Below are 15,031 nucleotides of genomic sequence, written 5' to 3'. Positions count from 1 at the left end.
TTTAACTTTTTTTTTTTTTTTTTTTTTTTTTTTTGCCTGAACAGGTTGGGATTCTCTTTTTTATTATTATTATTTTTATTGTTATTATTATTTAGGCACCCTGTCCATTTGAATAAATCGCAGTGCTGTGTGTTACTACCACGGTGATTTCAGTATGCAGCTGTGTTATCACAAGAGCGGCCAAAGTCTCCCTGTAGGATCAAATCACTTCGTCTGGGGTGAGTGTGCGTGCGTGTGTGTGTGTGTGTGTGTGTGTGAGAATGCACACACAGACATGTGTGTCCTTGTGTGTGCGTGTGCACATTCACACCCACCCCGGTCATCTGTGTTCTGCTCTCCATGCCAAGAGTTGTTGTCGAAACCTCATTTAAATATCTGTCCCTAGCAGAAGGAAGATCATTATTTCCACCTCCCCCATGCACCCTTTATATATAAAAATATATATATGCATATATATATAGAAGTGAGTGTGTGTATATATATACATATATATTCAATGCAGTTTCATTTCTACGTTTTCAGTGGGGAGGGGGTAAAATCCAGACGAAAATGCATTTGCAATAACAGTATCTGAAATGGTTTGTAAATAAATTTCGTAGCGCATTTTTTTTCCTGGAAATGGGAGACGAAGAACATCGAGAGAAAAAAAAAAAAAAATCCTGAAAAAAAATAATGAAAAAAAAAAAGTATCTTTGTGTATGTAAAGCGAGTCCCCGGGATACTCTGTGAAATTCTGTGGCAAATAAAGACATTGCAAGCTGTTCTACATTATGATTTTATTTGACCATTTTATTAGAATTTCCCCTCTTAAAAGCCTCTTTGCGGTCATTGTGGTGTGGGTTTCTTCTATAGGAGTTTAAATACCTGAATGCATATCAGAAATATCATCATCCATATTCATGTGACTCGCTGCAATCTGCTCTAATAGGACTGGTATTAATATGAAACCTCCACCTTGGAGCACACGTTTGTTGTGGAGTTCATTGTGTTCATCACGGAACTGAAATTTATAGGATTTTTCTTGGCCCAGTAATCCTACCCTGAATTTGGCTCCAGATGTCTTTGTCTGTTTTCCGGTTGTAGTTAATCTTTTTGCATTTTCATGAGAACAATATATTAGTCTTCTTTTTTTTTTTTTTTTAAAAAAAAAAAAGGATAAAAAAAAAGAAAAAGGAAAAAAAAAAAAAAAAGGAGGAAAGAAACTCTAATTACACCAAGAAACGAGCTGCATTTCCAAAAGTCAAGGATAACGTACCTTATACCTACAAAGCACAAATGCAAAGTCAAGTACTTAAATTCCTGCTTAAGGAAAACAAGTTCAACTCCCAGGCACAGGGCATAAAAGTGATTTTTTTCTGTTTGCAAAATGACTTTTTTCTCGCAGTGTCTGAAAGCAACACAACGTTTTCGAGGACAAAGAAATCCAGAAGATGCCGTTGGTGATGTGGTGCATGTATTTTGTGTAAATACAACAATTCGGAGGGTTGTTTTAGGGGTTTGGGGGGGGTATGTTTGAGGTTTCCAGTCTCCTGCTTTCTGATGTGGAGCGATGGGATTGTGCATATGGAAGAAGGGGTAGGAAAAAAAAAGCGAATGAAAAAGGAAAAAAAAAAAAAAAACAGCAGCAAAAGGAACAACACATTATATTCCCATCCATTGAGCGTGTTCTTGTAAAATTCTCATACTTGCTTTTAAATACAACCCTGTTGAATGAAAACACTTTGATGGTGTCTTCTGATTTTATTTGACAACGGTAGGGAAAAAAATTATAACCCACAAAAATGCTCTTAGTTTGCACACACACAAACACCCCTCCGCGCAAATAAATGAAAACCAACTTCGGCTTTCGTGATAGACCCGTCCTCCTTACGCCACGATATGATCTTGAAAGGATGTTCGCAGGCATGTTTCTCATTAAAAGAGTGGGAAAGGGAGGGAAAAAAAAAAGGGGGGGGGGGGGGGGGGGGCTGGAGGATGGCAAAGCGCTTCTTTATTTGCTTCTATTTATTTTTGCAAAGCCTGCGGGCTGAAAGGACGCTTGTCCCCGGCCTGAAATCTCGCCTAAGCTTTACGTTTAAGAAACCGGGGGTGGGGAGGGGGCTGCTCGCCCACCCCCAAAGCACCTTTCTTTAATGAGTGTTTGCCAAACCTTCCCAAGGTTAGGAAAACCAAAGAGAGGTGCAATAAGGTGAATATCGCGAGGTCAGAAGCGGCAGTTAATGCTCCGTAACAGCAGCGGCTGTCCGGACAAAAGCGGCTAGTCTAGACGTTGTAATAAAGACTGCAGCACTAAACAGCTTAATTTTTCTTAATTACCCCGTCTGGCTAAAGGAAAAGACTTCCGCAGTAAATAGTAAACAAATAAGGGAGTCTTGCCCAGGGAATTTTTTTTCCTCCCTCCTTTCCTCCCCCCCCTCCCTCCTCCAAGGCTCCAGTTCAACTGCAGCACAATGAAACTGTAGGCCTAGTTCAAAGTTTTCGCGAGCTAAAATGGAATGCTAGTTGTAAAATCCAAGTTTATAGACCATGTGGGAGTTTACAGCAGCATTAAGCATCAGTGCCATGTAGGAAAAGGGCTGTTAATGTTCTGGGGAGGGGGGCGGAGGGGCTGGCGGAGGACAGGGGGGGTCACTGAGGATGCTTTGGGTACCACGCCGGGGGAGCAGACAAGCAGAAACAGGGCTTAGACATATGTATCTCGCGGCCGGGGTGCGTGCACCTATATGGAGGGGCCATATAGGGTCTGGCGCCGGGTTTTGGGGCCGGCTCCCTGTTAACCGCAGAAGGCCTCGGCGAGGGGTTTTCCGAGCCCGGCCGGGGAATCAGAGGTGGGAATGAGACCCACAGGAAGAAAAAATGTGAATATTTGATGTCTTTGAACTTCAATAAAGTCAAGTCCATCACCTTTAACCCTTTCGTAATAAAGAGGAATCAGAGAGGGTCGTGGCTCCCCAGCCGCCCCGCCTCCAGAGAACCGGGGGGGTCGCCTGCGGGGACCCACAGTTTCCCCCCGAAAAAAAAGAAAAGAAAAAAAAAAAAAACAGCAAACCCAAACCCAAATATTGAACCCTGTGTGGCGTTTATGATGCTTAATATTTAACTCAGCCGCGCAGCATTTAATGCATCTCGAAGCAGGTTTAACACACCCGGCACACTCTCTTTATTATTGTTATAAACCTTTTGATATCTTAACGCATGAAAAGTTTTTATAACTTTGTTTGGCGTAAAAGTTTTACAAGTTTTTTTTTTTTTTTTTTTTTTTTTTTTTTTAATTCCCAGCACGCATTTAGGCATCTCCATCAGACAACTTTATTCCTACCTCGGATGTCCATCACAATAAAGCCTCCCTCATAGGCTGGGGAGCTCGCTCTGTGCCTACGTTAATGACACCCAGACTAATTACGAAGGCCCTTTCCATGTGACGTACAAACACACCAACCCAACCTGTTTCCTATTGCTCCCTGGATTTCATACACAACATATTGGAAGCAGCTCTGGCTTACTTTGTTGTGAAATATTGCAGAGAGGGAAGAAGGCGAGGGGGCAGGCTTCTAATTGGCTTCTTGCAGGATAATAATGTTCACTTATGTTGGCTTCCATACAAAGCAAATCATTTCCATTTTTGAAAAAAAAAAAAAAAAAAGTAAAAAAGAAATAAAAAAAAAAAAAAAAAAAGAAAGAAAAGCAGGGTTGGGGCTGGAGTGGGGGGGGGATCTGCTGCAGGAGCTGCAAATGCTGGATGAAAGTGTCCAGGGATTCTCCTGTTGTTGGACGGGGCCGCTCACACCCACTCGTGCTTGCACACGCACCCACTTGCACACCCGGCACCCCACGACCCCACGCAGCCTCTCCTGAAGGTGCCAGGGCCCCGGGCAGGAGCACGTAACCTTGACGGTGCGCTAAGAGCCGTCCTAAAGGCGAAGCCTCTTTGGTGGCATGTAAATAACCAACTTCAGCTGAACAACTCAGCAAGAGCGGCAAACAATAGCCATGAGGGGAAATCCATCCTTTTGACCATTTGCACTTTCCTCATGGGTTTGACGTTGGTTTGCAACTTGGCCAGAGCTGGGATTAGAAAAGGCGAAGAAGAAAGCCAGTGGTTTTGGCAAGTGGACTCGAATCGACCATCAATTGAGCTAATCCTCGCCTGTGGATCCTAGGGTGAATTCATTTATTTGTGTACGAGGAACTTTTATAGGAGCAATAGCTGGTCCCGACGGAGAGGCAGGGCTGGTAGAGGCAAGCAGGCAGCTCGCCCCAAGTCCCGGAGCCCTCTGCCTGGGACCCTGGTGGCCCATAACCTCGGCGAGAGGCGATTAAATCGGTTCTCCTGAAGCACCGCTCTGCCGGGGGGGGACAGGCGGCGAGTTTGCTGCTGAAATATGGGAGAGCCACCGGCAAGCAAGGGAGGGAGGGTGAGGCGGGGGGGGGTAGGGTGGAAAGGCTGGGGGGGGCGAGGAATGAAACTTTGGGGAAGGAATTGCGGATTTGAGGCAAAGCGTTTGCAAAGTTGTGCTTCAGTTCTCCCCCACCCCCCCGACCCCCAAAGAAAAAAATCAGTAACCCCCAGAAAATAGGGCACTGGGAGGAAGGGGGGGGGGGGGCTGCAGGGCTGCATTGCTCCTCTGCTATCCGGGAAAAATATGAAATGATGACATATTACTTTGCCCCAAAATGGCGGCTCATTAAGGCCTTGCCTCTACGCCTTTCATAAAGTTGGGGAATATGCGGATGCACAGCATATGTTAGATTGAAGCACGTTCCTCTGCTTTTGATAACTTCTAAATTACAACATGAAACCACGAGAATGTGGTTTGCAACCTCATAAGCCTTTTTTTATCTGGAGTTGAGGAATTAGGCTGAAGCATATTGCTGATGGAGCCCATAAAAAACTTTATTCATTTTCGAAAAAAAAGGGGGAAGACTTAATGTAAACATTACAATTGTTTATGTGCTACAAGTAGCAAAGTAAATTCGTTCGTTTTAATTGTTAAAAAGCGGCCTAATCCCTTTCTTTGAATTAAGTGATACACGCTTAAGCAAATCTGCAGTCCTCTGCTTTAAAGATGTGTTTGATATAAACCGTATGTGACTGTACAAATGACGGCTAAAATAGCCGAAACTCTGTGTCACACGCTGGGCTTTGCAGCCAGCGTGTGATTAAGAAAGCAGAAGATATTCGAGGTTTTCTTCCAGGCTGAGGACTTCAGGTACGAGAAAATAAAAATTAGAAAATAAAATAAATGAGGATTCCGGTGATTTTGAAATAAAATTCTCTCTTTGCACATATGTTTCTCAGCAGTCTCGACCTCTACGGCGGTATCTGCGTTTGGAAGGTGGAGAGCCTCAAATTTTAGGCAAATCGTGCAAAACAAAGTGTTCGGGCTGTGGCCCCATTATCCGCAGGTTATTCTAATGCTATAGGTGTGAAATTTGTCTTTATTCAGATTTTTCTTCCAATTGCTTCTTTTTATTTTTCGACGAGAAACAGGAGTGTTAACAGTCCGTCCTCGTGGTGCTCTCCATATTCTGTTAAAATTGTAATTGAAACAATAATGTTTATTTTGAAGCGCTCAGCAGACCGGAGTTGCCGCTTCAAACACGCCTTAAGAAGCCTGTTAAATTATCAGCGTTTTAACAAAGTTTGAAAGAAATTATTTTCCTATCGTCATATGGGTAAAATAGGAGTTCTTTGAGGTTTGCTGTTAACTTTCAGAGCAGCAGAGCCACATTTTAGCACGTCCTTCATTGTTTTCAATTTTTACCTTTCATCGTTACTCTTCGTCTCTTTCAACTTCGCTTTTTAACTTTATAAAAGGGGCTCTCCGAAATCCCGAGCTGCGCCACATTTCCATCAAACGCTTCGTTTTTTTTTCAGCTTATAAACCGCAGCGCGGCCGCGAGCCTTGCCCAGACAAAAACACCTTTAATTTTCGAAACGTGCAATAATCCACATTTTTAGAGCTCCCACACGGACCTCCCCACCTCTGCGAGAAACAATTACCCCTTTTTGGGGGGCAATATTTAAGTTTGTTAACGCGGTTGGAAAATTAAAGGAAACACTTGAGCACTGAATAAACTTTTCCAAAATCCCCGTGTCACATTATTGCGCTCTGTCACCCTTGCCGCTCTTTCTTATAGATGAATTACACTTTCCAAATTTTGTCCTCATGATCAAAGGCAGGGGAAGGGGTCCGGACCCAGACCAGTATTTGGGTGCCTGCAGCCTGCTATGCTGGGGGTAGAAAATCTCGAACGCGGTTTTCAATACCACCTCAAGGAACATAATATCATTCCATAATTCTTTGACTTAAGTTACTCAGAAAGAAGGAAGCAGGGTAAGAGGGATTGTAAAGTTTGATAGATTTCTTGTGGTGATAGTTTACAGTTTCTAAGCCAACATATAAAGGCGTGGGTTTTATTTTTGCATCGCTGTTATTGTACTCCAGTGTACTTTGTCATAAATCAGAATTATTTCCGCTACAACATGGGGCATAATACCGGGCAGAAATACAAATTTAAGGTAATCATTAAAGTGTTGCTACCAAATACTTCCTCGAAGCGAAAATGAATGTTTGTAATAAAAACGTAAGAAAACTTGGTAAAAAATACAATGGGCATAAGAAGTACTTTCTCCACATAACTCACGGTTAAATAATTAGATTGAGAAGGGGACAGGTAAAATATTGGGTGGAAGTCTGAGAGATTCTTTGTCTTGGCGATTGTACACGTTTATGTACTCCCGGGCACAAGAGGGGCTTTGCTGTCATTTTTGCTCCCCCCTGCTCCCCTCGTCCCTGCCTGGCTTCCCCGGGCTGCCGGGCGCTGCTTTGGGGACGTTTTAGGGCAATTGCTCCGTCTGCGGCACCAGGGACAATGGAAGGACCCGGGGGCCGCCCGCTCCGCGCATCCTCCCCTCGGAGCCGGGAACAAGGGGGGCAAACCGCACTTTGGGGTGCCCAGTGTGATGGGGAAGGAGGGAAAGGACGGGGCTGCTCCGGGACCCGCTCGCAGCCCCGAGCTTTCGAGGAAAAGCACCGGGCTGGCAGCCCGGGTGCGCGGCCGTCGAGCGTGGATATTGTTCCCCGAAAAGTGTGTAAAATTCAAAGTAGGTTATTAAAGTCCTTACCATGGGTAGACTCTCTCCTTTTAAGTTTTAATAGCATTTGTTCGTATTTATTTTCTGTAATTAGAGTAAAGCATTTTTCCCAACGGGGGTTCCACTTAGGCTGATGAATTTTATTTCTCTTTCCATTAATGACCCATGTTTATCATACTTCTAATTATTTTTAACTTTAAACAATATTCGGTCTCCTGGAGACGCCTCTGTGCTGCTTGCTAACGTCAACTTTCTTTTTTCCATGGCCAAAAAGCCATCATGGTCAAGTCGTGAAATATGCTCGTGTAATATTTTTATGAACAATCTGATTGTATATTTGCACGGCCCCCTTTGCTCCCGAAGATGCTGATGAGCAAGTTGTGGAAGAGGCTTCCAACCTTTCCCCAGCATTTTCACTAGTAGCGTGTGCTGGCAAAAACTGGTAAACAAAACGCCTGTGAACAGTGTAAATCTTTGTTTTATACTCCCAACATTTACACATTCATAAAAGATGAGATTTCCACCACCGTTTTCTCTCTCCAGCAACCTGGATAGGGAGGTTTGCTCGAGATGCTATTGTGAAGCGCTTGGCTTTGCGGAGAAGCAAATTCGAATTATTTAATGTCACGTTTCCCTCTGATGTGCTCCGTGCAACTTGTTAATATCTCCTTCGACAAAAGCACACCAGAATACACGGCGAAAAAATCAGGAAAACATATTTAATCCTTAGGCAGACAATACAGGAAACTATGAGGTCAAATTTTGGTGTCCCAAAAAATGCACATGTGTAACTGTTTGACTGAGCAGCATAAATTATTGGCTAGCCACATCAGCTGCAAAAATAAAGTAGAAGAGGGAAAAAAAAAAATCAAACCGGGGGAAAAAAGCAATATAATGCAAAATTGCATTGGTCTTTAATTTCATCACCTATAAATGAGAAAATATTGGCTCCCATACTAAAGTTTTATTCTTTGCTTATAAATATTATGTGGAATTTTCGTTGGATATCATAAAATTGAACGATTTCTATCAAACTGTTTTAAAAAGACCTATGCAGATAACACAAATAGAGGCAATAAAGTCGCAAATAGCTTTCCAGGGGAACCAAATGGCGTCTGAAGCCTACGAAAGCTTTTACTATGCTGGAGAAGAGGGCACACGAAATAGTATTATGCACTTTTAGGCTTTCTCGGCCTAAGATATTTAAACTTGTCCCACTTGATGCGGAGAGTAGACCCGCAAGTCTCTTGAAAGTTAAGTCGAGGGGAATTTTACAGCCCTGCTTTTGAAAATCTTTGGGAAAACAGGTTTGAAGACGTGAGAATATTCAAGCAGGACTTCACTCTAAACCGTTACAAATCACCCCAAACGGTCAAGTTCCACTTTCTGTGATACAATGTACTTTTTTTTTTTTTTTCACTATTTTGCTCCCTTTCTTTCTCTCTTTATCTTCTTCTTCTTCTTCTTCTTCTTTTTTTTTTTTTTTATTTTCGTATGAAAGGTGGCGTTTTCTTTTTGTTTCCCTTGAAAGTGACTCTGAACCCGTGTCTTTCTAATCGTAATGATCTTGAAATTCCGGGCTATCTCACTTTTTATTTATTTATTCTCAATTGCCCTAACCCGCCGCTTCACCTAGAATCAGAGCTCACCCGCCAACACAGGAACACGCCGGGAAAATTATGAAAAAACTATAGAGTTTAATGGCTACACGATCTAGAAACACCCAATAAAGAGAAGACGGTTGGGAGAGGGGGCACAATAACCACGAAGGTTTCAATTCCGTCGCATTTAAGGCATCAAATCTTACTCGGAGATGGTGCAATTTAAATGAAAACAACAACTTGAGTTCCCATCGCAGCGAATTTCGCCACAAAAGAGGAGAGAGGAAATACTGGAGAGAAAAGTAACTTTCCTCGTGTAATCTCCCCAGAAAGAAAAAAAAAAAAAAAAAAAAGTAATAAAATCCTAGCAAACCGGGAAAGTTTCGGTTTGCCAATTCTTCTGAACGATGTTTAGTGAGTCCCAGGTTGGGTTTTTTTCTCCCCCCCTTCTTATTTCCTGAAGAGACACAGAGAGAAAGAAGGAGCAGACAGAGAGACAGACAGAGAGACAGGAGGGGAGAAACCCACCACAGCACCGCACTCGTGCAGTTCACCATCTGAAAAGTCGCTCCCTTTGAGCAAATTCGACCCCCTTTTCCCCTCCACGACGCATTTTTGTGCACGACACCACACATGCCATTTTCGCCCAGAAACTTAAGACAGTTCGGAATGAAAGTGGATAATTAAAAAAAGCTGTCTTTGCAGGCTCAGGGAAGGCGAAGCTGCTTTGCTGAGGGAAAATGGGGAAATAAGAAAGGCAACCTAGGCTTTTATTGTCTTTTTCTTCATAAAAAAAAAAAAAAATGCTGCTTGGGAAAAATCCAACCTGCTTAAGGAGTCTGGGCTTCGGGATTTCGGGGAAATGCCTGGCTGAAGGGCAGCAAGCAGCTCTCTGAATTATTCCCCCAATTTTCCCCCTCTTTTCCCACATCTCCGTCGAAGCAACCAAAGAAAAGCGGCTCTGAGCGCATCACCCCACCGCACCCCCAAAGCGTTTCCAGCCCTCCACTCCCGAGCCCCAAATAATTTTAATTAGAATTAAAAGAGCAAGAAATAGAAGCTGCTCAGCAGCCGGCTGAGCCCAGGGGAGCTTGCCCGTGCCCGGGGCGGGGGGGGACGGTGCAGCCGAGTGCAGGGGGGGGGGGTCCTCTGTTTGGGAGGCAACAATTAAAAATCGCCATCGGTTTTGGGGCGCAAAAAGCCAATTCCGAGAAGGCACGAAGACAGGGAGAAAGGAAAGTGGGGGAGCTGAGATTTTAAAAAATGGAAATAGATTTTTTTCACCCTCTGTCCCCCTTTCTCCGCAATTTTTTTAATCATCCTTTTTTTTTTTTTTTCCAAAAATCTTCCTCCGCGATTTTTTTTTTTTTTTTTTTTTTGAAAAAGGGGGGTCTCCCTCACTTTTTTTTTCCTCCTTCGCCCCCTTCCACGCGTGGCTCCGTTGGTAAACAAACTGGCGGGAGGGGAGCGGGGGCGGCGGGGTTCTGCCTTTGTTCAACGTGAAGGTCCCGGCCCGGTGCTGGCAGATGTCGCTGTTGCTCCACGGTGCCGCTCCCGGTCCCGACAACTTGACCCCCGTGACGTCGGCCCCGTCTGAATCATCAAGGCCATTTTCAATCCTCATTGGCCTGGGCATCACGTGGGGGGGGTGGGGGGGGGGACCGATGCGTGGATAATTATGGTGCTTGATATTTTTTCCCCCTAAAAAAAAGATGTCAGCCCCTGGCTGGAGTATTCCTCCTTAAAAACCCTCTCTGAAAATGTCATGTCCCAACAATGTGACTTCTAACTCGTTTTTGATGGACTCGTTGGCCGGTACCTGTAGAGGGGAGAATTATTCCTCCAGCCAAGGGATGTACATGCAGCCTGGGAGCGATTTCAGCTGCGGAGTCATGAGGAACTGTGGAATTATCCCGTCTCTTTCCAAAAGGGACGAGGTGAATAGCGCTACCTTGTCTCTCAGCACCTATCCATCTTACCTTTCTCAGCTAGACACTTGGTGTGACCCCAAAAATACGTACAGGATCGAGCAACCTGTTGCAAGACAGCTCCCATCCTGCTCCTTCCCAACCAATGTCAAGGAAGAGAATGTTTGCTGTATGTATAACGCTGATAAAAGAGCTAAAAATGCCACAGAGACAGCCCTCTATCCCAACCAAATGCCTGAGTCTTGCCTAAATGACCATGAAGTCCCCGTTCCTAGCTACTACCGAGCAAGCCAAGGTTACCCCTCCATGGAGAAGACGTCAAACTGCAGCAATCCAAATGAGTTTGAGGCAAGTTTTGAATCCAGGGCGAGCCTGAACCCAAGGAATGAGCATCTGGAACCAGCACCACCACCTCCTCCACCTCCTCCGCCGCCCCCGGTGGCTAAAGTGAGTTTCCCCGAAAACACAAAAACAGATAATACTCAGAACACATCCACGAACGAAATTAAAACAGAAAAAAGCGCCCCAGCACCCAAAATAAGTCCTTCGGAAGCAGAGAAAGACCTGAATAAAAACACTGACACCAGCACTGACAATTCTGACAATGAAGCAAAAGGTAAGGGAATCATTCATTATCAGTAGCTAATTTCGGCAATTAGTAATCATCCATAGCTAATAAGAACCGTAATAAGAATATGCAGTAATGTGCTCTCTATCCTGCCAACTTCTTTTCCAGAGATTGGCATAATAATGTTGTTTATTGTTGCTGACTTTTGAAATATATATTCTTACTAGAAACGTTAACTTAAAAATATGTGTATTGGAGCTGAGGGAAAGGAAGAAAAAAAAAAAAAAAGAGAGCAGTCAGCTATTTGAAAAGTCGTCCTCTCGCTGTTTATATGGAGAAAAATTGCTGTGCATGTACTTATGGAAAAAAAATGTCCTTGCAACCAACGCTGCAGAATGTGTTGAGATTAGGTGGCTTTGCAAAGACTCTGATATCGCAGTGACTTGGGTTTTGTTTGGGGGAGGGGTTCTTTGGGGGGTTTTGTGTTTTTTAAGGCAGATGAACCCTGTTTTTTCCCCTTCCCTTCATATCGCTTTCTATGCAAATGCTTTATTTCCGTATGCTAAGCGAATTTGTCTTCTTTGGCTTTGCTCAGTGTTAAATCTCGGTAAAGGGGTGAAAAAGAAAAGGAAAGAAAATGCATGGAGTCTAATTTGCAGTTACAAACATCTCAGGCTGGGGTTGTGCACTGTGGCTCATTTCATTGCTTAGAAGCTCGTTGAGACTCAGAGAGGAAAAAGATTTTTTTTTTTTTTTTTTTTTTCCTGGCGAATTGAGGTCTTGTTTGCGAAGGGAAAAATGTTTCTGTGTGTTGAGCAGATGTTTTAACTTTGGGATTGTCTGAAAAGAAGCTTTCATTGACCACATTTTATTTTCACTGTAGAGATTGCATATGCGTGGAAATCTGTGTGTATTTGAATATGCGGGTCTGTTCCTGTCCTGATTCGAAGCTAGGTGAATTCAGGGGCTTCTTTCAGGTCAATAAGTGGCGATCATGTGAATGGAAGGATTGAATTTCCTTAAAAAGTTGGAGCAAAATTCTTGGTAGAAAATACTGCTCAGATCTAAGCAACGGCTTGCATGGTTTGCCTGTGGTATGTGGATGAAAATATCCGCCGTGTGTCAGGATCTGTGCTATAATTAGGACTCAGGCAGCAGGAGGATGTCTGGGGTGTGCAGCGCTGTATGTGCATGCAGGACTGCATGCATGTGGGTCGTGTGTGCCCCATGTACACATGCCTGGGCTCTGTGGCACCAGCAGAACCCATCTTCTGGCGTTTCCCCTTCCAAAATTGGCCTTTTTAAAAGCAGAACCCAGACCACCGTTTTTCACCCCCCTTTTTAAGCATTCGGCATCCAAAGGGAAATGATATTATCTGACAGCTGAGTTACAATTACACAAAAACGCAAAGTCAAGGTTATCAAAACCCCTGCAAACTTATCTGCACAAAGCGCCTGCAACGTCCATGCCAAGACAGGATTTGGTGGGAGTTAACCTGAAACCAAGATTATATTGGTTTTGATTTGTAATTGGGGCGAAAATAAAGAAATAAAGAAATTAAGATGAAGGTTTTCTTTCGGTTCAGATGTTAAACTTAAAATGGGTGCGTGGAGCAAGACGTGATTTCCCAGATATTTGCGTTTTAAAAGCTATTCCGTGTCGGTTACAGCTTTTTTAAATGGTTGGATCCAATTTGGGGAGGATTTTGTTTGCTTCTGCTGCTGTTGTTTCATTTTAAAATCTGCTATAGCTTAAGTTTTCGTTAATGTTGAACCAGGTTTTTTATTCGTGCAGAAGGTAAGAGATCTTTCTAATGTAATTTAAGCATTTGGGGAAGATAGTGTTTCAAAGGGGATTTCCAGGGCTTGGTAACATAAAAGGATTTCTGCAAATGCGAAAGTGGTTCCATGTCACACAAGCAGATTTTGAAGGTGCATTTGGCCAAATAAAGTTTTTATTTCTAGTAAGCGAATTTCTCGAAGCTGGCATTCTTGCAGTGCGGAGGACGTTGCTGCAATCGCAGGATACGCTTTGCTCTTTCTTACAGTTTAGACATAAATATTGGCCGACTGCTGGTGCCAGGATTTTCTCATGACCAAATTCAAAGCCCAAGTATTTGCTGTGTTTATTTATGTACGTGTGAAATACGTTTGCCTTTGCAAAGTGTATGTGTGTATATGTATACGAGTGTGTAGAGTGAGGAGAGTGTATATGGGATTACAATTACCTCCGAATTTACCTATATGTACCCACACAGCTCATAAAGGCAAATCTATTTCATACAACCCCAGCTCACGAAAAAAAAAAAAAAAAAAAAAAAAAAAAAAAAAAAAAAAAAATTGGCAGAAAGGCTACTTGGGGGATCTTCAGGACGAGTGAAAATAGATTTCTTCCCCCAAGAAGAACACGCCTTGGCGAGGCAAACGGTTCAGCCTTTGCGGTTCTCTCTGAAGCCCACACGAATTATTTTTTGGGGGGGAAGCAAATAAGAGCTGCGGACAACTCCGAAAGTCACGGTGTTGCCTTTTTCTTTCATCTGGGGTGCGACTGCTGGCATTTGCAGCCCGGCCGAAGCTTGCACAAGCTTTGCAGTCTCCGCCGAAGCTTGCGCGGCTCCGTGCGCTTTTTCCGCGCTGCCCCGCTCCCCCTGCGCGGCTCGGAGGTGGAGGTGCTCTCTGCTCCCCCCGATTCACTCACAGACACCGAATTGCTGAGCCCCCCCAATATGTCTCCAAACCTGCTCTTTCTTCCCTAAAACCCCCAGGCGAGCAAATCACCCGGCTCCCTTTTTGCCCAGAGGCGAGCTGCCTTCTTCTTATTTTTTTTAAAATACTAAATAAATAAATAAATAAATTTTAGTATATTTTTTTTGCCAAAGAAGCTGCTTTGCCAACTGATGCAATCGGGTAAGTTCTCTTTCCCATTCCCCGGATACTTATGTAACAATGTTATTTTTAACAGAGGATATAAAGGCAGAAAACACTACAGGAAATTGGCTGACAGCAAAGAGCGGAAGAAAGAAAAGGTGTCCTTACACCAAGCACCAGACGCTGGAGCTGGAGAAGGAATTCTTGTTCAATATGTACTTGACCCGTGAGCGCCGCCTGGAGATTAGTAAGAGCATTAACCTGACAGACAGACAAGTCAAAATCTGGTTTCAAAACCGCAGGATGAAACTCAAGAAAATGAACAGAGAGAACCGAATCCGTGAACTGACTTCCAATTTTAATTTCACTTGAGTGTGCTCCAGCCCCTATGCAGGCGAGGGAGAGGGGAGAGAGGAAAAGCCTTGTGCAGTTTGGGTTTTTATTTTATTTTTTTTTTCCTGGGTATAAATGCAATGCGTATGCAAAATTAAAGGACCTCAAGTCATTTGGGTATTTACAGTTTGTAGAGAGAAGATGCAGCGGTATGAGCATGAGGATATATATTGCATCCGTGTTTCTATGTAAAATAAAGAAGGAGGTGGTTGCTAAAAACCACCTTATAAAATGTTTAAGTTATTTACGTGCAGCACAAAACAGAAGGACCTTTCTCTATGCATTTTATGTTTAGGATAATAGATGCGTCTAAAAGTTTGCTTTTCATATTCTAGTGTAGTCTGCCTATTGTATAATAAAAATGACTAAAAGATGGATTTCATATAAGTGTCTGTAAATTAAAGTTGCAGTGGGAACATGCTCACATCCTGTAGTTATGCAGTTTCTTCCAATGAAGTGATACTATCTACCATATATTTAAGACAAAAAAAATTAAAAAATAAAGCAGTATTGGTATCCTATTATGAAAAAGTCCATTTCTCGTGGCTGTGTTATTTAAATATATTCTGTATGT

At 43.3% G+C, this 15,031-nt stretch overlaps 1 protein-coding gene across 1 annotated transcript; it reads left to right on the top strand.

Annotated features, from left to right (window-relative positions):
• The first annotated feature begins 10,454 nt into the window (after positions 1-10,454).
• HOXC10 (homeobox C10) lies at positions 10,455-14,436 on the top strand. Its single transcript, XM_032204848.1, has 2 exons — positions 10,455-11,244; positions 14,159-14,436. The coding sequence occupies exons 1-2, from the start codon at positions 10,461-10,463 to the stop codon at positions 14,434-14,436; spliced, it is 1,062 nt and encodes a 353-aa protein (XP_032060739.1). The 5' UTR covers positions 10,455-10,460.
• Positions 14,437-15,031: the final 595 nt, after the last annotated feature.

Source organism: Aythya fuligula, chromosome 29 (assembly GCF_009819795.1).
Source record: "Aythya fuligula isolate bAytFul2 chromosome 29, bAytFul2.pri, whole genome shotgun sequence".
Taxonomy (NCBI): domain Eukaryota; kingdom Metazoa; phylum Chordata; class Aves; order Anseriformes; family Anatidae; genus Aythya; species Aythya fuligula.
The sequence above is the reverse complement of the archived record's forward strand: the minus strand, read 5'-3'. Positions and strand labels throughout refer to the sequence as shown.

Excerpts from the sequence above, each read along its gene's own strand:
- HOXC10 (XM_032204848.1), top strand. The coding sequence starts at position 10,461 with ATGTCATGTCCCAACAATGTGACTTCTAACTCGTTTTTGATGGACTCG. Across the intron at positions 11,245-14,158 it reads TTCTGACAATGAAGCAAAAG|AGGATATAAAGGCAGAAAAC; the intron begins GTAAGGGAATCA and ends TATTTTTAACAG.